General features: G+C 40.5%; 1 protein-coding gene across 2 annotated transcripts; it reads right to left on the bottom strand.

The window, feature by feature from the left end:
- Nucleotides 1-545: 545 nt before the first annotated feature.
- Nucleotides 546-23,006, bottom strand: STRIT1 (small transmembrane regulator of ion transport 1). Of its 2 annotated transcripts, XM_052804125.1 has the most exons (4): nucleotides 22,539-23,006; nucleotides 8,313-8,388; nucleotides 2,440-2,539; nucleotides 546-2,349 (listed from the first exon to the last, which is right to left on the bottom strand). In XM_052804125.1, exons 2-3 carry the CDS (start codon nucleotides 8,323-8,325, stop codon nucleotides 2,445-2,447), a joined length of 108 nt encoding a protein of 35 aa, XP_052660085.1. In that variant the 5' UTR covers nucleotides 8,326-8,388; nucleotides 22,539-23,006; the 3' UTR covers nucleotides 546-2,349; nucleotides 2,440-2,444. The 2 variants fall into 2 exon arrangements, with proteins under 2 accessions (XP_052660085.1, XP_052660084.1); XM_052804124.1 differs by lacking the exons at nucleotides 8,313-8,388; nucleotides 22,539-23,006 and adding an exon at nucleotides 7,006-7,323.
- Between the last annotated feature and the right edge of the window lie 1,864 nt (nucleotides 23,007-24,870).

Below are 24,870 nucleotides of genomic sequence, written 5' to 3'. Positions count from 1 at the left end.
TCATGCAACACCTACCAGCACTTGTGTGGTACATACAGCCTGTCTCACCTAAAGGCCTGTGATCCTCTCAGCTTCTACCCTCGTTTGATAGGTGAGTCTGAACTGTCTCGGTAGACGCACATGAGCGTGCTCGCTGACAGCAGAGCACGAAAACTGGGAAATACAGACAATTGGCCCACCCGCCCCTTGGACTGAACTAAAGAAATGGTTCTCTCATGCCTCTTCCTCCTCTTAATGACTCAGGAAACATCTAGGAGGATTTAAGAACATGTGAAGTTAAAGCATTAAATATGTGATGGAAGGCTCAGCCCTTTCTGCTACATAGTCCATAGTTAGATGCAGTCGACTGACATGCAATGCATTCATCTGAACACTAGCCTCCACCGTCAGTCTCCCTGCTGTAACAGCACCGCTGCCTTTCTTCGCGTGGCTTTACCAACGCACCGCATGTGTGAGCTGCTCCTATTCGATGTTATACAGTTTTCCTAATGCTGCAACCAGTATTAAAACGTTATCCTTGTATGCCAAAAGCTTAATGCTGGAAGTAGTATTTGCCTCTTGTTACCATCAGTCAGTTCTGTGTCTTCTCTGCAAACAGTCCTGCAGAATTTCATGGGAATACTTAATAGTCATGGAGACTCGTGCATAAGGAGATGTCAAATATTGTCGCGCTCAGGCACCAACGCAGGATCACCTGTACTCCTGTGGCATGCCCGAGAGACATTTGTCCATCTATTTCCACAGGTTCCCAGTAATCAATAATAATACTGATTATTATGCCTAAAAATTTCTTCCAGTGCTTCAGCGCCTGGACAGCCTGAATCTTACTTTCTATTTCTTCATTACTTCTTGGCCTGTTTGTCACCAAGAAGAGATTATTCCCTTCCTCTTTCAAAAAGTCTGATATGCTTAAGACTTACGTTTTCTTCAGTCTGCTCTTAGGCTGAACCACTCCAGTGTGCTCATTTTCTCACTGGTTAAACATTACAAACCTCAGTTCCCCCTTGCTGCTCTCCCCCGAGCTCCTTCCCACCGGCCCACGACTGGTTCCCGTGGTGCCCAAGGCAGCTGCAGCAGGCTGGGGAGGCCTTACCGTTGCTGGTAGAGCAGGGGGTGATTTCATGCACCTCTCAGGCCATTTTTCTCATAATCATCCCAGACAAAGTTTCACTTTTCACACCAACATTATGACATTGCTGACCTGAATTCAGGCTGTCATACATGGCAATTCAAGGCTCTTTTCTGAAAACTGCTATCCAGCCAGCAGCTCCCTGTTCCGTATTTGTGCTTTTTAACAATTCCTGTAAGGTGTAGGAATTAAATTTTCACCTATTGCATTGCATTTTTTTCCAGACTAGTTATTTAGTTTCATTTTGAATTCTAGCTTTGTTCTCCAGTCTCGCTGGATTGCACTCTGGCTGATGCCAGCAGAGAGGGGCTGCCAGCATGCCAGAAAACGGGACTGGAATTCTACATGGTCTCAATCCATTTCAGTGCCCGCTGAGTCCAGTGGCATTTAATTTGACAAGAACCAGATTGGTTGCCAATGGAAAAATACAAAATTGGGCCCTGAACATCATGTAAACAGAAGAGGCCAGCAGTTCATTTGGTATTTATCTACATACTATTAAATAAAACCCAAATGTTTTATGATTTAGAAAGTCTAAGTCATACATTTTAGGATGCATTGCTTCCATGTAACTTGCCCTATCTTCCTTTCATTTTCTAAAGGACTTTTTTTTGATTTATGTATTAGTATGCTTGTATGACTGTTTGCTTTTTTAAAAGAAGAATTTAAATGTAGTTTCAGAAAATTTATTTAGACACTAATACTTCAGATCTTGGGACAGGGAGAGTGTACCACCACAGTATTTTAAGTTTAACAATATATTTTTTACTACAAAACTTAAAAAATTATCTTAACTCACTTAAAACTCTCCCAAACACATTGAGATACTTCTTCCCCAGCTTGGCACATATCACAAATGAGGTTAACTCACTTTTTTGTCCACCATTGCATCACTAACTCTGGGAATACTGTTTCCAAAACTGCTTAAATTGAGGGTGGCAACAACAAAGCAGGCTGCAGAACAGGCAGGTATCTGACCTACCACTGGACTCCAAAAACTACTCCCTCAATTACAAATCATTTGAAAACTGGGAAATTGGTTTGATGATTCTTCCTAATGTTCTAATTAGCATTTCAAACCTTTGTTGTAGATAAAAAGTATACACCATGTTTACAGTGTTGATATTAAAAATAACTCATTTTATACATATTGTAGTCATTAGACATTTCAATTTAACTTCCAGGTTCTTCTAATCAACATAACTGTAAATTCTTCTGTCCTGTAAAACAAAGAAAATTACATTTTAAAAGGTGGCAGTGCAAACCAAAGAAAGCATGGATGGTATATGATAACTGTAGAAGTCACTTACTTCTATCAAGAGAAGACAATGTAAACCATTAGTGCACAGCCCACTATCCAGCCAACTGCAAGGAGTATAGGTACAACGAGACGTGAAAGCGGGACTTGGGCTGAAAGAGAAAAGATGGTCTTTTTCAGAAAGGCCACATTACATTGACACTGAATTCACTAAATTAAACACATCAAAACCATGATTATCACAGAGCAAAAAGATATCTGTGAGCTTGGGCCACATTATCTATGATTGCTGTTTTTAGCATGGAGTCACCATATCTTGGCATGCCTTCTAATGAGAATACATAGCAAAAGCCCAAAGAGATTTCCACGCTGTGGTCTCTGCAATCAGATAGGTACAAGGCTTAGCACTTCCAAAAGCAGCAGGGTACAGGGAGGAGACAAGCACGCTTCTGCCCTTGGTCTCCACAGGTCATCAGGAGAACATCTGTACTGGGCTTTATTGATATCAGCTATCCCAGCAGATTCAGGATTCAATCCCTGACATGTACAGCACCTTCTAGAAATCTCATTAGGTTGGCAACAGTGGATTAAAAATACAGCGATTATTTCACATCGCACCCATTTAAGATCAATGTGCCTGGGGCTGCAATGAGGGGATGCTGTATGAGTTCCCACACCCCGAAGGGACGTTTGCCAGCAGCTGTGTCAGGGATTCATAGCTCATCTCTGTGCTTTCTGTGCACGGTGCCTGACTTAGCCCTCTGCTATCCTGTCACTACAGCGATACAGGGTAGTTAAGGTTGATGTAATTACCTGCTGCAAGGGTGTTCCCCACTTTCAAGTAAGAAAATAACATAAGAGTTTCCAATGTGAACGTACCACCTGCCTGGCTGAGTCGGGCCAGGCACAAACACGTGATGTCTCGCCTGTATATTGCCCACTAGTCCTAGAACAAGCTAAAAAATTACATGGAGACATGGAGACCAGTGCAGGCAGTAGTTCTTCAAGGAGCACGCAGAAAGCAGGACTAGTGCTTGATATAAATATGTTTCTATACAGCATCAGAATTTCAAAGACCCATCTATCAGTTTCCTGCAAATAGCAGAAGCTTGCCAGAAAGCAGCATATCAACCTTTGAGATCATATTACTACCAATATATTACAACATTTTAAAGCACATCTTTTGCAGTTAAAAGATTTCCTTCCATGTTTTTGAAAGGATTAATAAATAATGTGAAACTATTCACAACACCTTGCACACTAGATCAAGCAGACAGATTTTGGAGGGATACTCAATAATTTAAGGTTTTCCACATTGCTCTTTTAAAGCTATGCACAACACAAACATGTCTCACCATGATATTGCATGGTATATCTACTGAAAGGGAAAGAGAGAACATGTAGATAGAAAATCTGCATGTGCTGCCATAAAATTATTAAACAGATAAGCAACCACACAGCAAAAAGTTAAAATCCTACTCTGAAACTGAGTGTCCTTTTGCCACAGGGGAGTTCCTTACCTGTTTCATTTAAAGACTGTTATTCCTTTGACACTTCGTAAGGTAAAGCTACTCCTGTTGGGAATCATTTCTCTTCACTTGCCATTTTTCTAAAGGTCCTATTACAAATAAAGGGCTGAATCCTACTTGGGGTACATGGAAGAGTTTTGACAGAGCTCTGCTGAGTTGCCGTTGTGTCTACTGCATGCAGTGTTTTGTTATATGAGATCCAGTTTAAACACAGTAAGATAAGAGAGGCAGGCAAGTCCTGATGGGTCAGCAGGAATGCTGTGCCCAGCATTTGTCATGAGGCAGCAAGCAGCTGGCTCCAAGGGATAGAGTTTCATGGGAGCCATTGGGAGTACTTGTGTTTCATAGTTTAAGAACAGAAATGACTATGAGATCATTTGCTCTGATCTCCTATATGTCACAGGACAGATACCCCAAGACTTGAGTTCGAATAAAGCAACTGCTTGGAAGACTGTATTTTATGCCACGAGCAGGAGAGACTGAAATGTGAGAGATGCACAAAGCTCAGGCTTGGCTGGGTCAGACGTCCGAGCAGGTAACCCCTTCATAAGGCCTCAGAAGAAGCTGACAAACTCCAAGGTCCCGATATTTGGTCCAAGAGAAAACTATCCTGAGTCTAAACCTGAGAATTGGTATTACCCTCGCCATGGAGCAAGGCTGTGCGCACCAACAGCCAGAAAGAGAGCATCTGCGTTGTCTGCTTTCCAGCCTGGGGTGGAGATGGGGTGTGGGGGGACGAGCCGCAGAGAAACAGAGTACTTCTAAGCAACTGTGTTTTGGAAAGAAAGAAATCTTTTCTGACACCTGCAGGTAACCAGCTAAAACCCTAAAACATGAGGTTTCATTATAATCACCATTTAAATGAATGCACATGCAAGCAGAATACTGAGGGAAATAATGTGGGTTATTGCAGTCACAAGTATTGCTTTCAAACAGACCAAGGAAACAAACCCTGGCTTCTGGGGTTTGAGCCAGAGCCTGCTGAAATAAAAAGGCCAATTCTGGATGGCAGCAAGAATAAATAAAGGAATCTTACTGTGACCTGTGTATATAAGCTGGCGTTCTAGCTACAAATTACTTTCTTTTTCCCCTATTACAGTAATTTTTCTCTACTTCAAACATGAATTTATCTCAAAATAAACAGAAAGAGGCTGGTCAGAGCAGCAAACACACAGCACTTTTGCTGTGCTACAGCAGGGTTCCTCTGCATGTGATAAACAGACTCCTGAGCTCTGAGCTTCTGTAGGTCGGAAGCCCTGGGAATTGCCCTCCACAGGATGCCCAAGTACAACTGTGAAGCCAAGGATCCCTCAACTACAGGATACAGCAGCACAGGTTTCCAAGCTAAATACAGCCTAAATATACTGACAAACTTCATCTGATCGCTATTTTTTTTTTTTTTTTTCCTGTGGTTTACCTTTTATCCAGAACGAAGTTGGCGTGGTTTTGCTGCCTGTAGTTGGTCAAAACTCCTACCAGCTACCAAGGGAAAAATGATGCCTGCGGTCTCACTGAGCTGCCTTTACCCCCGAAATATCTGGGCCTGACTGCACTGACAAGGGTGCCCCAAGATACCAGGTGGAAAAAGCTCCCACTTACTTTAAACAGGCAGAGGCTTGACAGGTAAAGAAGGGAATGTTTCCCTGCCCGAGCCTGTCAAGCTCAAACTCGCAGTCTTATGTTCCCTACTCCAAAATGCCTCAGAATTTCACAGAAGTTTTCTTTGTATTTTCTCTCATGTAGGCTACACATGCACACACATAACCAAACCACTAACCCGTCACTGGGATGGCAGCTTGAACGCTACACTGATGAGCAGAGGAGGAGGGAATGCGTGGGCATGCCCAGAGGACAACATCTCCTGCACATCTCCCAGCTGCCAGCCCCAACAGACAAGTTTTTCCCTGTTCTTACATGCTGCCTATAGAGGCTACAGTGCTTTGATATCTAATTTAACCACAGAACTGGACAGGCTTTTGTATTGATGGCATTTGCCAGCTTCATATTTAAAAGTCATGCAAACCCTGCAGTTATTCATTTCAGCGAGGTTGCCCAACCTTTTCTAACCTGGGGTCGGGCTGGAGGCATGTGCGGGCAACAGGCAGTCAAGCCCAGCTGCAACTCTCGCTGCACCCAAGGGCCAGTGCTGGTGCCAGCCTGGTCCATCTCAGTGATTATGGCCACATTGCTTTTTTTGTTTGTTTTTTGTTTTTAAAATATTTAAACACAAATAACAATACACATCCTACCAATGCAAAATATGGTTAAGTACTAATTCCTGGTGGAATACCAGTATCAATATAATTTCTATGGTTATCAATGAAAACTAAAATTAAGAAACAGCATTTAGTATCCTGTTGTATCTGAGTTTAGTAGAATTCTGCTATCCTTCTTAGATACCAGTGGTAGTGGTGCAAAAAAGGGAGATAAAAGTCTTTAAAAGCTTTTAATGTAGCTATAAAGACGTATAAAAAAATTACTTTTACAAGGAAAAGTACTACCTGAATAACTGTGTACGCAGCTAACGCCATGTTTAAACTTACAGTTGTTTCACCATCTGAACCTCTTACAGTGAAGTAAATAGAAAATGACAATGAATATAAAATGCATTTTTATAAAATTGCTTTTCTCCTTTGAGAAAGTGGAAATGTGCTTATAATGAGAAGGTCGTTAATAAAATTTCATTTTGCTCTGCCACTTCAGCTTTGTGGGGTTAAAATCTAAATTATTATACATTAACCTAGCACTATGCTCAGATTTCAGCTACACAGACAGTATATTTAAAATGCCGTCAAACAAAACTTATTTTACACAGTTCTGTTTAATTGTTAGTCAAATTAAAATTACAACTACGAAAAAACTAAAGAGAAAAAAAATGGTAGCATTCAGAAATACAGGAGGAACCCAAGCTACTTTAAACTCATTGCTGTTAATAGAATCAGCTTTTAAACTGATTACACTTACTGAAAACTAAAATATATAGTGCATCATACAAGAATACAAATAGCTGAGTATTTTCACATTACATTGCTCAGATTTATGAATTTTAAGAATACATTGTTACATTCACATTTAACTGTGCATCTTACCTGGTTCTGCCATTCCCCCCTCTGCTAGTTTTATTGGCAAGTTTTAAGGTTTGCCTCTGCAGTTGTTCTTGTGAGCCTCGGGATGCTTTAAATAGAGCAATATTTGGAACGTGCTGCAGCTGCCTTGCTCACTGATGCCAGTTTTTGGCTATATGCATTCAATTGTCTAAAAAGGCAGGAGTTCAAGCGATTCAAGGTTACCTTTTCCTATTCCTGCAACTGCACATCTGTTTCAGAGAAAGCTGAATAAAAAGGGATCATTTTTTGAACAGGGAGACAAACAAGGGCGAAAACTGCTTTATGGTCTCTTTACAGCCATGAAACACCACATGATATGTTCATGTAATATTTATGTGCATACACATATTTAGAGCATGACAGGGCTCCAGTTCATTCTTAGTCTCACACATCTCCTCTCGTCCCTCTCCTATCAAAAAAACAAGCCCCAAGTCCTACACAGTAATATTCGTATATGTATTTCTATAGTTATTAGTTACTTGCTAAGCATCATCATGTATCTTGTACTCCACAAAGCACAGAAGCACGTTTAGCATCTTCCCTCTGGAAGGTTACAGTGCAGTCACAGGTTTTCATTACTCCTGTGGGTACTGGGTAACAAAATTCAAGGGAGGAATATTCCTAAAATAATCTGAGAATGATTTTGTCCTAAATAGGATAAATCCTTGCAAACTGTCTCTAATTCAGAAGAGACAAAACATGGAGATGAGTGTCAGATCTGAGCCAAAAGAACAAACTGCACACTAGCTTGTATTACATAAAAGAAGAGCTCCATATAAAGATCCCTTGGAGTGATCCTGGCCACAGGTTTTGACCAATAAGCATAAGAAGCCCATTCAAAGTTTATTAGGGAAAATGAAGTCCTGTACAGAACTTTCAGAGGAACACACAGGTGCATCACATGTTAGCAAAAGGCCCCTAACCAAATGCTTTTTGTCAGGCACAGGAGAACATTTTCTTTAACATTCAGCAAGCTTATACATAATCCCATTTCAGAGCTGTGCCTAGATACTAAATGAAACAGGGATTCTTCCTGTGTGTTTCTGAAATGGAAAAGGACACAAATTGTTGTTCAAAAGCCATTCCATATAACAGGTGCACAGGATGTTTTGAAGAGATCTCATCTGGATGTTTGTGTAGTTCAGAGGAATTGGTTGTGGGCTCCAAGACGACAAGACAGTGCTCAGAAACACATTATGCAGATCTTCTAAAAGAGATTATCCCTTTCTTATGTGCTCGTTGATTTAAGATTAAATACTTTACATAAAAAAGTAAATTTCAGTTATCACCTTTCTTCAGCATTGCTTCCTCTCTTAAAATGGCTGTGGAGATCACATCTTCCTTGGAGTTCTTATATCAGACAGCCTGACAAAAAGGAATTGAGCCAAAAGTTAGATTCTAGAGCACCAGGTGGAAAAAATACTGGCTTTTCATACCAACACAATCTAACTTGTTCTAAAGCAGGTTCATAACTCAAGTACTTAATTTTGAAACGACTAGAACTGGTTATAATGGAGATGCAATCCCAGCCCCTACCAAGGAAGGGTCTGTTCCTGAACACAGGAGCTGTTTTCCAGGGATCCCTTCTCAGTTCCCTGCCCACTCCGTGACTGCAGAGGCAGAGCAGAAGTGTGCAGATACATGTCCAATGCTACACCTACAAAACAGCTGGGAGAGACAGCCTTCAAAATACCCATAGGAAATGCAATTAAATATCTGGTTATTTTTACAGGAATAATATTTTTTGTCCTAGATGCAAGAATGGAAACCGTGGGCCCCAGGCTACACGACTTGTGTCCAACTGCAGAGTACTTTCATCTAGAATGAACAAAACAAAAAACAAACAAACAAAAAAATCAATGGCAGTGGAATATTTTAAATACAATTATTTGTATTGCTCTGATCAGTATCTTAGAAACCATGCTAACATACACAATGTGATTGAGCAGCATTCAACTCTGGCAAAACTTCACTGAAGACAGTTGTTTTACATCACTGATTAATTTAGCTTTGTATAGATTGATTTCATTGCATACTATAAACAGTCCTCGTTTTTTGGTCTTTTGAGGTTAGCATGAATTCTAAGATGACAATTACAGAAAAATAACTGAAGGCAAGTCACGTCACGTAAGGAAGTTTTCACCAGTTTCTGCAATCGGTATCTTGACCAACCTGTTCCTCAGTCAGTTTGTGCTCACTGTCTCTTAGGTTCTTGTGTTTCTGTTTGTACAATGAGATGCTTCAGAGCCGGTACTTTGAGGCATTATTTCCAGTTCCGCAGATGCAACAGAAACATTGAACATTACTGTATGCCCACTAACACCAGGTCCACACCAATAAGTTTCTGCTGACAGCAGGGACTCTGCTGGCTGAAGGATCAGACTCCCACTTCTTCTAGTACGAGCACAGGACATAAAGGATTTTCTTGGGACCTGAAACTCCTGTCTACCAATTAACAGCAATCATGGGATAACGTTTTTTTTTTTTCATAAATTTTAACATCATCTTAAAACCAGCAGAATTTGTGGGACCTGTTACTTTCTAGAATTTCCCACAGGCTGTTTCCCAGCGGTTGTGACAGCACTTGCAGCACCTCCAGACCTGCAGGTACTTCACAATAAAGGCTCAATGAGTCCCCTCAAAGGATCACATTCATCTGCCCAGGGAAATGAGTCAAAAGACTTCCACTGGTTTCAAATGGGTATGCTAACATAGTAACTGAAACGGCAAGTTCTCCAAGTACTGAAATTTTCTGGTACTGGATATGCCTAGTATGGCTTCACTGTTGGCTTTTGCCCATCCTCTGCATTCTTGAGCAAGACAGGTCTCCTTAAAAAATGCTTGCCTTTCCACCACATCAGGAAAGTGATTTCATTACTGCTTATCCAAAATGGGTATACTTGTAAAACAAAACTCAGGGCTACATAACATTTTATTATGCCATGCACAGTTCAGTGTATCACATCATTTTGAGAGACAAGAATAAAATACGAGCTTTACATTCTTTGCCCAGCTGTGCTACAGAGCAGACTTTTTTGGGATAAGATCCAACTTGTTGTAAAAAGAAATATGATTGTTCTCTGTGTAATATATTTATTGAAAAAAACCACCTCTCCGATACAATAACTTCATTGGCTGCATAGCTGTTCCTGTAAGAATCCTATCTGTTTTGGTTCTGCTAATTATATATACATCTGATCTAATGGAAATAATTTCTACCAGGAACCATGTATTCCTAACAAGACAATCTGACCTTCACAGATTGGGATCCTTCCAGGCCTAGTTGCCTTAAGCAAGGACAGAGAGTCATTGCTGTTCACAACAGTTTTGCTAACTACTACTCTAATTTAGCTGCAAGCATAGTAAGTATTGTTCTGTAAGTCTAAAGCACGAGGTTAAGGATATAAAAGTTGTAACTGCAGCAAAGAATCATGTAACAATATAGACATTATTTTAAACAACACATCTTCTGTTTTGAATGGAGGAATGAACTGCAGACATAAGTTCTACAATAGATCTCAGTCCAACAGCCAAAAAAAAAGCAGGGGGACAATTTCAAAATATAAAATCAAGGAGATTACCCAATGCTTAAGAAAAAACTCAAGAGAATGATTTGTGGCAAAAAGCATCTACTTTCTTGCCTGCTGAAGAACAATACACAAGAAAAACAATTTCCTCATTTTTATCTGTGTTCCAAATTACATTATAATTTTTGTACGCTTTTTCCTCTGTGTTTGTGCTGGGATGATGAAATACTCAATATTCAGAGTTAGACTTGGATGGTTAGTTGTGGTCAGAAATGAGATCTCTTTTTTAGAATACCTCAGTGAACTGAAGGCTGACAGATTTATCTCACTTAAAACAGTCTTCGAGCAGCTTCATTGATTTCAGTCCCATTAACTGCTCAAAGCTAGGAATGCACTTTAAATGCCTTCAGTACTTTAAGTGAATTAGGGCCAAAATGAGGAGAAGGAACCAAGTAAGCCAGCACGGCTGCAAGTCTTTCCAGAAGAGAAAGCATTTTTAAGGGAAAAAACAGTACTGACGTTTTAGAAAATATTAAATTCTCTTCTTCAGATCTATGTGGACTTTGCCAGAGGGGGAAAAAAAAAAAAAACAAAAAACAAACCAGCAGAGGCTGCTGTTGGATTCATTGGCTGGCTGGAAGTTATGAATGCCGTCGTTCACAAGCTCCTGCTGTTCCTCAGCATAGCCGCACATGCCGCTGGCCATGGGGAGTGGCGAGAACCCTCTGCAGGCTGCTTGACTGTGTTTGTGCCAAAGCTTTGGTGAAGGGTTGGAAGAAACAATGTCCCTAGCTGTGCTCAGAAGTATCCCACCTCATATTACAAATACAAATCTCATTATTCTACTGATAGCTATCTTTCGGCTATTCCTCCAGTCGCACAAAGGAGTTGTATGAGCCTGCCATGGTTTAAAAGACCTGACGCCATCCTCCATCCTCGTCCAAGGCATTTAACTGCTTCTGCACCAAAACTGCCAGGGAAGACCCGGGGAGCTGTCGATGCTGCTGTGTCAGCAAGCGCCTTTGCCACAAGAAAGATAGGACCCGCAGCATCTGCCCTCGAGCACGGAGGGGACCAACAGCTGAGTGCTCATGGAAATTTAACGGGCAAGGGGGCAATTAAAGCCAGAGTCCAATCCTAAAGAAAACATGAAAAATCAAGCCAACACTAGCAGAAATGTGTTTGTACAGCTCTTTAACAGGTAGACTGGTTATACAGGAGCTTTCCAGCAGGCTAACTGAATACTGGCGCCACAAGGCTGACAGATACATTGCCACAATATGCTGTTGGTAATTCGTTTTCCTGTAACAATAATGGGCACAGGTCTAACATAAGAAACTACAGGATCTCTGCATCCCTCAACCCACCCGCTGTCTTGTGTTTGTACACACAGGGTATTACGGTAAGCAGAAATACCAGCTGTGCTTGTTCGGAGATCACAGAGCCAGAGCCAAACATCTCAGCTTCGTGAGCTTCAGGTTTCCTCTCCCTGAGTTGGTGCTACTTTCTTAGACAGTACTTTAGGGAAAGATTTAGCTATAAACAATCACATACCACCTCATTAAGAGGCAAACTCTTCCCCTTTTGTACCAGAGACAGGATTTCTTCATAGCACAGTCCCCTCTGAGGGATGCTGGGAATACAACAGAGAAAGCAAACATCAACTGCTTGGTAACAACAACATGGATGCATTTGCTATGCTACTTCTGCTGAATTTGAGTGATTTAGTGTCTGATGTTTGGGAAGCAACTGTCAGAACACCACACTAAAATACCACCCATTTTGCAAAGAAAATTGGCAATATTTATTGTTTAAATAGCCAATATGTTTAGAGTACATTCTAATCATAATTTCACTAGTACCTAGATATCAAATATTAGAATGTCAAATTTATATTTTAGTTAGCCATACTTCTAACATCTGAAAGTCTACATACAGAATTCAGTAGATTGGCAAAGAAATGCTTTCAGTTTTACAAATACTATACGATTCATATAAACAACTGTAGGCTACGCTGCTTTATATTAGATTAGAGGGACATATCAACTCATCTGCACAAAAGAAATGCTTCAAGTAATAAAATCTTTATAGCTTTGTAATATTGTACTATTTGTTTTAAAATCACCTTTCTTTCAATTGAGCTTTTTCCTTAAAAAAACCAAACAACTGATTTACTAGCAAATCAAAAGCCATGTTTAAATGCCTTGAATTGTTTTATTACTTTGCCATACGCTCTTGTGACCTGCAGACTAACATGTGAGAAAGTATCAGATTATTGCATTTGCAAAATAGATGTGTGGAAAATTTGTCTAATGAGATGCATTTTATTAGTCACACCAATCTTGGCATTTGAAAGCTCCCTTAAAAATTGCTAGAGATTACTTCCACTCACATTTACATCATGAAAATAAAGACTGGTTGTTGATTTGATAACTATGCAACTGAAGACCTGAAAAATTCCATTTATTAAGCTACTAAATATTTAATTCCACACACTGTTTCCTAGGGCTTGGGGTATACATATCATCTCTCTTGACAGAGCACTTCAGCTAAATGCTGAGATACCTGATTAAAAAAAGCTGTAAATATAATGGAGAAACAGCACTATCAGTGAAGACATCTACATGTGCAACGTCACTTCTGGATTAGTTCCCCACTGGTGTCTAAAAATAATGTCGATAACGATTGTGGGGTTTGTCTTTGTATAGTTTCATTTCAATGGCTGCTGAGTGAGTGGTAAATACCTTTCTAGCTGGCATGGGGATAATTGCTGTGAATAAATCTGCCTGACACATAATTTATGAGAAACCGTCTCAGCTGGATTTCTTAGTACTGAGCTTTAGATGACTGGAAGGCGAGCTGCGCTACAAAACGATGGCATGCAAGGCAATGCCAGATTTTGTAGCTGCCACTTTAGTGTCCAAAGTCTCAATGTGCAACGTAGCCTGACCAGGGTTTCCAGCCTGTTCTGTGCAGCCTGCTGAGCCCACGGACAACTGCCTGCCCCACGGGGATGGCAGTACGTGAACAAAGAGCCAAGCATACTTAACTGCAGATATTTGGAGAAAGCAAGCAGCTCTGGAGCCCTGTCCGACGAAATGCTGCGCATCTTCGCTTGCTGCTGAACTGAAGAGCATGCAGGATACTAAACACCCCCCAGGAATAGCTCAGCAACAAAAGCTGCCCAGCTCAGGGGTCAGCAATAGGACAAGTTTCAGATATTCCATATAAAAACTTCACTGAATTTCTTCCTTTTTGGTGATTATTATTCTGGAAGGAAACCCAACCCATCATACACCATAAATCACCATGGGATTTGTGACTTGGGAAATGTCAGCTTTCTGGAGGATGCATTTTATGATTTATACATTAGCGTAACCTGTTGGTGTGGCTTTTACTGTGACAGCTGAAGAAAAATTGGCATTTTCCTCATAATTTAAAGGCATTTAATGTGTCACTCAGATTTGCACTGTATCTTAACTTATTGACCAAGCTGCTAAGCCCAAGTTAAAACTCCAGCCTGACCATGCTGCTTTTTCCATGTGATTTTTCTGCTATCACAAAAACATGAAGTTAATAATTATTGCATTCTGTTTCTCTGGATAAGCAAAGTTAACCTGTAGTGCACCCTGTATGCAGCAAACAGCCTAAGGAAGAGGCCTCGGTGCAGGCGGGGGGAGGCACATTTGCCAGTGGCCAGGCACCAGAGTTGTAACCTCTTCCACTGCTCCATTCTGCTGGCAAAAAGCTGAGAGGAGCCCCCAGCCACCCCCAGTACAAGGACAGACCCCATACTGTTCTGCAGCAGTTGTGGCTGTGACCTATCTTCAAGCAGTCAACTGTGTTCAAGACCCTACATCTTCCAGCCTTCCACTGACACTGGCCTGAAAATCTTCCTCTGGCTCCAGATCTCCTGGACGTAGGGTAACAGGCAAAAAGAAACAAGGCACACAATGCCATTTTCACTATTTTTGGAAAATTCTTTCCAATTCTCATCCTAAAGACTAGCAATTAATTGATGGTTGCAAGGACAGAGCAGAAATAAGGAACACCATGTCTGACCTGCTTGGAGAAACGCTCTCCCTGCTCGGGCCAGTCCCCAGCTCCAGCCACCTCCCCTGTGCCCGAGGGCAAAACAGGGCACGAACAAGAACTGCCCCTTCCCTTGGCATTGCCTGCAGCCCAAGGGCAGAGGCGAAGGGAAGTGAATGGGATGAATGACCGGCTGAGCTGCTCCCAACTGGTTTCTTCTCCTTTTCCCCAGTAAGTATGCTCCCCTCTTTCCCTGGCTTGTAAAGGGACTGTTCTTGCAGGTGAAGTTTAAAGTTTAGTGCTCAGGCTACATTTTTACCATTTCAGACTGAAATGGGCAGGAAAAGCTTCCTTCAGAGGGTGGACGAGGTAGCTAGGCAGCAGAGCAGGAGACCAGGAGCAATGTGGGACACTGCAACAAGGGGTACCTATAGCAGCCCTGTAACTGGGGATCGTTAATTCTCAAGCGCTTGCTTTTTACCATGATGCCCTGGCCGTACCCAGACAAAGAGATGGAAATAGCTGGATATTAAATTACACTTTTAGTTGTTCCCTTTTTCTAACTCCTGAAAAACAAATAACTGAACTGCTCAGCTGTTATGCGTGTTCCCGTTCTTGGTTCAGCCCTGAATTTCCTGGTTGAAAACAACTTACTAGACTGAAGATACTGCCTTCAAAAACAAATGCTAGCTTGTATGATTTCAGCTCATGTGCTGAGCAAAGTCATACACAAGCTGAAAACATTTTTATTTCATCTGTGTCCTCTGAAAGAACATTAGATCATGCCAGCAAGGAATACAATGGCAAAACACAAACTAGCTAAAGAAAAAAAGATATATTCATTAACATAAATTGTGAAAGACTTTCTAAAATGCTGTGTTTAAGATTTAAATAATTTATTTCTTGATCTGATCATTCCAATTAACCATAAACACTGGATAAAGATGGAGCAAGATAATTTCAATGTCCTCTTCAGAACAAAACGAAGGAATTAGAAAACTACAACACAACTGAGTTGTGGAATTCGAGCCCTAAAGTCACCTACCCTAAACTGCACCTTGCCCAGCAGAAATACCTACAGATAACTTGCTCTTATCCGTACAGATGAGGATTCCATTTTCCTAAAAACTGGAAAAAGCAAACCTGAACAAGGTTCGCAGTTAGTGAAAGGCAACAAAATTCGAGACCAGAAGAAAACAACTTCTGATAAAGCAAAAATATACTAAGGTCAAAAACATACTAAGATACACCGAACTGTACCATCTGAGACTCAGCTGTAAGGAGACAGTATTTATATGAGCAGAAGAGAGCTCTGCACACTGCAGATTTACCATTTCTGAATGGGAGCTTAATCTGCATGATCTCAATGCAAGATTTGACACTGTCCTCCTGGAGGGGCTGGTTTAGCATTCCACTGCGTTTTGTAGACAACTAGTCAAGTCATTTTCTCTCTCCTTTTCCAGGTGACTCTGGCATAAGTATGCCTGGGTTCTATACCTCTGTGGAGATGACGACTTCCTTTTGCAGTCCATCTACTTGTGTGAGAACATGAGATGGATATTTGTTCCCTTCCTTTTCTATAGCTTCTATTTTCCTTTTTAAATGAATCCTCTGTGCTGGGGAAAATATGTGTTTTAAAAATTACCAGAACAAATCACTTAATTCAAAAAAGCTTTGCAAGCCTTGAAAAGCCATTAAAATGTTACCAAGTTTTATCCAACCAGAAATAAAGTTCTCAAAAACATTCAAAAATTGTCACTTCCGTGCACAAACTAAAACAAAAGTATCTTATTTGTAAGAACATAGCCAGCTTTACTAGCTAGATATGGACTGTAAACACCAGGTCCTTAAAGAAAAGGTAGTGTGAAGAACAGCAGCTTCTACACTTGTGCTGCAGTACCCTCTTGCGACAGACGGTGCAACTTCAGATTTACAGGGAACCCACAAGATGCCCTGTTGCATCATCACTCAGCTGAGGCACTGGAGCTCTATCCACACAAAAAGGTGTGGTGGTGTTTGTTTGTTTTTTAAGAAACTAAATACTCTGTACTTAAAACTTTTCTCAGGAAAGATATATCTAGTGTTTCGGGGCTTTGAAAAAGCTGAGTGTTTCCTCACTCTGGAGTGTCTTTGCCCCTGTTCAAATGAATCCTACTACACTTACAGGAAATGAAGCAGGGCACCTGAACCTCACTGTCCTCAGCCAGGCGTACCTGTGTGCACAAGCCAAGGATGCTCAGAAATGACTGAGCACTGGCATTTTGGCTACTGTTCAGACCACTTGAGTAATTGGGAGCAATACATACAGGTAGAAACACAGATTTTGGTGTTTGACTTTAATCCTTCCCTGGCTTTCTCATTTCTGTAGGTTCTTTACTGAGAACGTATTTTGCCCCAGACTGAGCTCACAGAATTTAATGAGTTTTGCTTTCAGAAGCCAGTTCCACTATTGAATCACAAAACCAGGGGTCAACACTAATTAGCCTCCTCTTTTCCAGAGCAGCCACAGATGGTATGCACTAGTTAAATCTGGCCACTGCAACAAGTTCAGGCTGTTTCCTAAGCAGGAGCCACATATGCACCTACATCATCTCACTTGACTTTGTCCACGGTACACAAAATTTGTGACATTTTCTACTGTTCAGGTTAGACTGAACTGTTGGGATCATAGTAAATCATCCAACTTCTCCAGGACTTCAGGAGTCAGGTCCCACTACCCAAAGTCTCTCCTGCCCCAGTCACCTTGCATCAGCCTGCGCGCTCCAGCTCCAGGCTGGGGTGGGTGGTTGCCAGCAGATGGCAACCCCTTCCTGCAGTCCTGGGCAGCTAGGCCAGCGGTGCGTCACAGCTGTACTGAGTGTTTGGCAAAACCAGATCTGAATGATAAAAAAAAAAAATACAAATTAAGTATTTCTATAACTAATTATATTGCATATTATTTACAGAGGAGAAATACTATTTTGTCCTTGATTTTTGGACACAAAACTCTCTTCTTTGGATACAGAGCCTACAGAAGGAAAATATAAAGCCAGTTCTCCCTTCCTCTCTCACCCACCTATACACACAGATACACACTCTTAGCAAGGTTTTGTTTCTTAAACACTTGAGGAATGGTTCCTTTTCCATTCTTTCAATGATATATCACAGTCACAGACATCAGAATACGATTTAAAATAACCACCACGTGAGAAAAGATCCCAATTTAATCAACATTCAGAAGACAGCTCTTTCTGAACAGCCCTGCCCTGGAAAATGTTTCCATGATCTACACCTCTGTTACACCACTTCTCTTAACCCTTCCCTTGTTTTTATGGAGCAAAGAATAGATGACAGAACTCACCTGTCTTTCCTCAAAGAATCAGCATGTTTTGTAACGCACCCCAAATGACAAAGGATGTCACAAGTAAAATTTCACCAAAATTGGTGTTATTTTTTGCTATTTTTACCATTTACATAGGCTTTTCTACTAGCACATTCAGAGTAGAAGTTGCACATGGTCATACAGATGGGATACACACAATGATAGCATTTTGCATGCTTTCATTGCAATGCCAACCTTTTAATGAGCAATTTAACACAGAGATAACTTCGTTTTATTAAGATAACCAATTAGTAGTTGCTTCAGACAATGGAGACGAAAGACACTCACTGCGCTGAGCAGGGATTGCACATGTTCTGCTTTCTGAGCTCCAGCCCAGACTGCAACAACCTGTGGTTCCTCTCCTTTGCCAGGCTGCTCTGGCAGCCCTTCCACAGCCTTTGCTCCAGCACCCTTCTCTGTTTTCCAGTTCTAGATCTGAGCCCAAGACGCAGCAAGAATCCTGCAAAAGACTACACGTTTGGTGAGGGAACTAGATTTGAATTCATTTCTAGCAAAAAAAAAAAAAAAAAATTTTTTTTTAATAGATTATTCTACTTTGTTCTATACATTTATATACAATCCAGTAAATATTCATGATGCTAATGAAAGTGGTAGCAGTGGCACGGTTTGGAGAAGCAGAGCAATTTGGCATTACTTTGCCAGTGAAGGCAGATGGGTTTATAAAATCCTTATTCAAAATATAAAAGGCCAATGGTCATTTTTGTGAGGCCTGCTTTACACACAGAAACTTACCACTAATTCTTCTCGTTTAAGTTAATTGCTGCAAAATGCAGAAATTCGTAGTTCAGTAAAAGGCTTTCCTCAGATTCAGTTTATTTTTGTTTCATTTATATTAAACTGAAATAAGCTATCTTTAAACCTCATAAAGAGCATGTTATCTTTTGTAATGGCTTTAATGCTTTAAAAATCATTCTGTAAGTAAAAGGCACACAGATAAGCCCAAAGGCTAGGACAAAAAGGAAAAGAAGATACTTTTAGAGATTTTTATAGGGAGATAATATCTAAAAATAGCCCTTTAATAAGTTATCTTGACATTTAAAGCAAAATCCATGAAGAGAGCAAATATGGGCTGTATTCAGTGTGTGCAAGAAAACAAACCTTCTGGGGCTATATATAGATTATATATATATATGCAATGTATACTAGATTATATTATTGACAGATAACAAGAAGTTCATGTTTTGTGAGTGTACCTCAGAATTACTTATTTATTTTTATCTGAGCACCAATGCCTTTGCTAGTTCAGCAGGTGCTCCGAAGTAGTTAATTTTTCTAATGAAAAGGTTACAAAATCATCAAACACGTTAAAGTCAAAATATTCCATGTGTTACATGAACAATTAGAAGCATCACCAACTGCCAGCAATAGTTTAGAACATACTGAAACCCACATGAAGCACAAATCACTTTTTCTCTCTAGATAAACTGATGCTGCTGATAATTCATTCAAGTATGCTCTGTGAATACTAGTATTATCATCTATCCTGAAAATAAATTATTCATGGAAAATGAGAATTGTAAAGCTCCAATGCTTATTTTTATGTGAGCATACACATGGGAATGAAATAAAGGAAATAGTTCAATTTCAAAATATTTAGAATTTTTTCAGACATTCCCTAAGTGGACTTAGTTTTTCCCTAAGTGGACTTGGTTTTTTTTTTTTTCCTACTAAAAAATAGATAGCTCAGATAGTTCAGATAGCTACTTCTGAACAAGCAACGCAAAGTTTAAATGCTGTCAAATGCCAAAGGATGCTTTCTTCTAAATGAATGCTAATTAAATTAGTAGCATAGGTAATTACATTGACTTTAAAACTCTGTATGTATTATGTGAGATTAAAACCGAGACAATTAATATTCAATGTCATTCAGTGTTTTTTATCTTTTTGTATTGATATATTAACATGTATTTCTTAATTATGTAAAGTTATTAAATTAACATTTTATAATGTACTGATCATCTCCTTGATCACTCTTTCTGCAGCTCCTTTGCCTTGAGCTATTGATTGTGAACCTCACGGCACCAGGTCCTCCTGCATCTAATGAAAACCGGCGGCTACCTGCCATATATAACATTGCATTGTACGTCAATCAGTAGGGTAGGAAGAGTTCGCGTGTCAGTGCAGGATTTGGTAATATGGCTCTATATACTTTTAAAATAAGCTCAGGTGAATTAAATATGATCCCAGAGAATCCTCATTGAAACAGTGCCCTTCACACACAGCTTAAATTAATCTTTGGATGATCGCTTCTGTGACTCCTTCCAGGAGCTAAGAACTGTCACAAACCATGCCACCCTCTTGTCCTTGCCAACACAACTCTACAGCAGCAGTACTTGTGAAAGAACAGTTCTGTCCAAAAAGCCCATATGCTGCAGATGCATTTGTCTCCTTGGGGAAAGAACAAGGGCAGCATGAACCATAACATTCAGATTTTAGCCAAATCATCTCATGACCTTAAATGTGGCAATGCGTATGGCAATGACAGCATAAAAAACCTACTTAAAATAGAGTTAAGTAGTCTTAAAAGCCTATTCTTTGGCCTTTGTCCTGTGCCTGACAACTGTCTACATGCCACCTATAGAGAGAGGGGACTTTTGTGACACCAGCTCATCTCAAATCAGCCACATATCATAATGTGGAAACAATTTCCAGTCACTATTTGGCTAGACTGCGTTTATGGCAGTAACAGGTGAGAAGCGCTATTCCTTTTACTCATTGTCAGGGCCACTGTGCCACATGGCCTCTTGACTGATTTTGGGGGCTAATGACTGACAACGTGTCATGTTTCAGGCTCCTACACAAGACTTGTTGATGAACAGTATATTTTTAGTTGATCTATTTTTAATTTAACTTCTGTATTGCACTTATTGCTGCAAAATCCCTGAACTTCATTCCACATTGCAGTACTGCCACCTTGCACCCCAGTCACTTCAGGGATACCACTCCAAAAGCATGATGTATATATAATATATATATATACATATGTACAAGTCATTAAGATCAGAGGCTTGGTCTCTTTATGCTATGTCCTGGACTCTGAAATTGGAGTGATAACATAAGAAAACCTTCACAACTGAGACACCTAAAAATATTATCCTAGAAAATGTCACGCCACCACGCTGGCACCCAGAGCTCCATAGCTGGAGCGGTTGCAATGTGAGCTGTGACAGCACGGCATGGCACATCCATGTTCCTGTCCGTCCCATGACAGCGCTGCATGACACTGCCACATGCGAGCGGCTCTGCAGGGCTCCAGTAACACCCAGATCCTCTTCTTGAAGGAACTGTTGAAATGTCAGTGTAAGGTATGATTTATATACCTGTACATTTGTAAGACAGCCCAGCCTCATTCCATACAGGGAAGAAAAAAAAAAAACCCCAAAACCCCCCAAAAACCCAAAAAACTTAGGGAGGCAGCAACCGAGGCTTACATTGCACTGAGATTTCAGAATAAAGCACGAGATCACCTCTAAGCTGAACAGCAACTTTCTGGAGAGTACCCAAGAAACTGAGCCCTGGAACTGCACTGGCAACCCACACAGTTCCCTCTAGCCTCCAAAGTAGTCAATATGCTTTAAAATGTCAAAAAAAAAAAAAGAACTTTCTCCTAATAAAATAGAAAAGCTTGGACAATTATTTATAATACTGATAGAAGCAGCTGTTTTTAAAGTTCTTGGCTAACTTTCATGAACAGTGTAGGAGAGCCTAGACTTTAAACCACAACTATTTCTACTCGCTCTGGCAAGTCATTCATTTGCTTCCTCTTCTGGCTGGGAGGAAGAGCTCTCCCCCTGTTCATTCAGGTCTTTCTGCCAAGCTCACCACAACAGCATCTGACCACAGTAATACCCAACCCCAGGATAACAGTCTATTGGCATCCCTACCAATTAGAACTCAGACACATGAAAGCAAAATGATCCCATCAAACAAACAGCCTCATCTTTAAATACTGCACCTGGAAATGCATTTTAAAATTTAGCATGGGATAATATTAACAAATTCCCAGTATTGCACTTATCCCTTATTTAAAAGGCTTAAGATATTATATCCCCTTCTCCTTGTATAAACCAATTCAAGTTATATAATGTATGTGGATTTGCTTTGACCCAATTCCAGATAGCAATATATTATTAAGCCAAGGCTGTACAATTGCAATTTTGTGGAAAACAGGTCAAGATTTTATTAAACGTCAAAACTCTCAAACTGTTCTGAATATTTCAAATTAAAAAGGCAAGTAGAAAATAACCCTTGTGTTGGAATGAACCTATTGCATTACCTTGCTCATGAATTTATATTGGGTGCATTTTTTATCAGTTTTTTGCTACTTTTCAACATCCATACGTGCACTTTGTTATGACAAATTGTGGGACAAACCAGGGCTGGGACTGCACAGATACAGAAGGAGGGCGGCACTAGTGGCCTGGCAGCTCCTGCTCTCCCCACCAAGTGCAAGAGCTTTAGCTCAGATCATGCAATGAAAAGACAGTTTCAGGTAAAGAAGGAGCAGAAAGGCAAAGAAGGGATGCAGAGCAAGATCTCACATGCAATGAGCTTGAAGGCTTGCTGGTACCGACCTCATCTCCAGGCAGGACACTGAAGTCTGACTGTCAGGCGGATGTACGGTTCTCAAAGTTCATTAAAAAAAAAAAAAGAAGAGATCTCTGGAGCAAAACAGGCTTCCTTCCAGCAATCTGAGGAACATAGTTGCCTTTTCACTCTCTATCAACATCTCCTTTGAAACAAAAAGCATGCAGAAAGTCAGACTGCTAATTTCCCCTGCCAACTCAGGGCCAGTCCTCAAGAAACCCATTAAATCCATTAATTTCCAGTCTCATCCTTCTCAATGTCAATGCCACCTGTGAACTGTGTTAGTGGGCTGTTTGTTTGGACAGATTTAGTTTGTCTTATGCTATTACACTGCTCAGCCACTTCCTGGCCTATATTAATCCTCTCTATATTGTTTTTCTAGCTTAATTAGTGCTGTTAACTAGTTTGCTGTTAACAGCTGTTTCCAAGTTCATGGAAGGAGATACCATAATTACAAAGAGTCTCTTTGGCTCTCCACTGCCAATTTTAACATGTATCAAAGAATGTCTAAATAAGCCATGTTAGTCATCGAAATCAATCAGCATATTAGTGCTTCTCTAATTTTTTCTCTTTTGGGGAAAATATCATCATAATGACATAGATCAAACTAAATACAGATCTTAAATTATGGGACTGTCACCAAACAATGTATCTCTAAACTACATATGGTAGCTGACATTTATGTTCTCATATGTGTATCCATTAGTTTCACTGCTTTAGGAGTCACCCAAAAACTATTAATGCTGTTAACAGCTAGACATAGGATCAGTTCCTTGGGGTGGTTCTTCGTACTCCACTGCATTATGCTATGGGGCATAATACACTCGGCACAAGCCAGTGTGTTGTCCTTGGACAAAATATACAGTCTCACTGCGCACAGATAATATCAGAAAGGTCACATTCACAGATCAAACGGCAAAGGAAAGAGAAATCCAGCTGGACAACTTAGAAAATGAAAGTCTTTTATATGTCTGATACTCCGTCACACAAAGAGTATCTTAAATACAAGTAAGGGTATGTAACAGCATAAGGAGTTACACAGAATATAAGCGAATACTGTTTCTGAACTATCCCCTGGTATACCATTTTATCTTTGTGTTGTTACATAGCGTTGTGTGTATTGATTTCATAAACAGTAGCTGCTCCAGGAAAACAAAGCAAAACAAAGCCAGATAATTTCCCTCCTTATTAAATCTCTTTCCCAACTTGTCTTCTGATTATTCTTAATAGCCTATTTTTAAATGATCCCTCTGCACATTCAGATTTTGATACATCCTGCACCTATGACTGCTCCCCTACAACATTTGCAGCATTGCTGTTTTAAGGAGAAAAAAAGGACCTTTTCAATACACTGCAAGGCTGATCATCTAACCTCAAAAAATAGTGAAACCATATAAATCTTGGAACACTGTCATTCCCGGTTCTAGCAGGCAGTACCACATTATCTCATATTATCTAATGAGGTAAGAAGATGCCGAACACCATGTACGCTGTTTTATACAAGCTGACAGCATCACTGCAGCTAATTTTCATGTCTTCTCTCAAAAGCTCCAGCAGGCGAGCCCAGGGCTCTGGTGTCAGGAGCAGGCAAGGTGAGTTACTGCTGTGTCACATTTTAGGGGAATACAGAGACTGAGCCGCTCTGCTACAGAAACCACCTGAAAGTACGTTTCTGTCCAAAACAAAAGACAAGGCTGTTCAGAATCAAAGGGGAGCTGGGTACATACTGTTTTGGGAAGGACTTCCGTGGGAAGGAAGGAAGACAAAGCTCAGCAGGGGACAGAGGCAGATGCAGAGGCAAGAAGCAGCCAGAGGAACAGCCGTGCTTGGCCCTGTGGGAGAAGACTCTGTAGGAGAAGGGCTGGACGAAAGAGTGATGACTAAGAACTGTTTGCCACTTACTTCATGTATTCTGGTTAACAGAGAAATGGTATTGCACCAAAGACGCATCAATATACCCGATACTATCACTGATTTTTATTTTTTAGGGGAATAGCCTGCTAGACCTGCTTCCCCCGTTTTGGCTAGCTACACAACTCAGAAAGGAGATGTGACCGTCCCAAGTGGGAGTGAAACAGCACAACCCACAGCTGGCCACTTCTCAGGACAGAGTGAGAAGAGTTCTTCCACACAGTTTGTGCCTTCTCAGCAATGATGGGACACTCAAATCGCACACCAAGGTTACGTCAGGCAGGATAAAATACAAAATACCTCAAGGTAGCAAAAGAAAGGTTTTAGTAGCTCTATCAGCATTATCTTAAACAGTAGTGTTGACCTGGGACAAGACTGCTGAAGTGAAGCAGATAGCTCTATGGAGAA

This window comes from Harpia harpyja, chromosome 12, assembly GCF_026419915.1.
Source record: "Harpia harpyja isolate bHarHar1 chromosome 12, bHarHar1 primary haplotype, whole genome shotgun sequence".
Classification (NCBI taxonomy): domain Eukaryota; kingdom Metazoa; phylum Chordata; class Aves; order Accipitriformes; family Accipitridae; genus Harpia; species Harpia harpyja.
The sequence above is the reverse complement of the archived record's forward strand: the minus strand, read 5'-3'. Positions and strand labels throughout refer to the sequence as shown.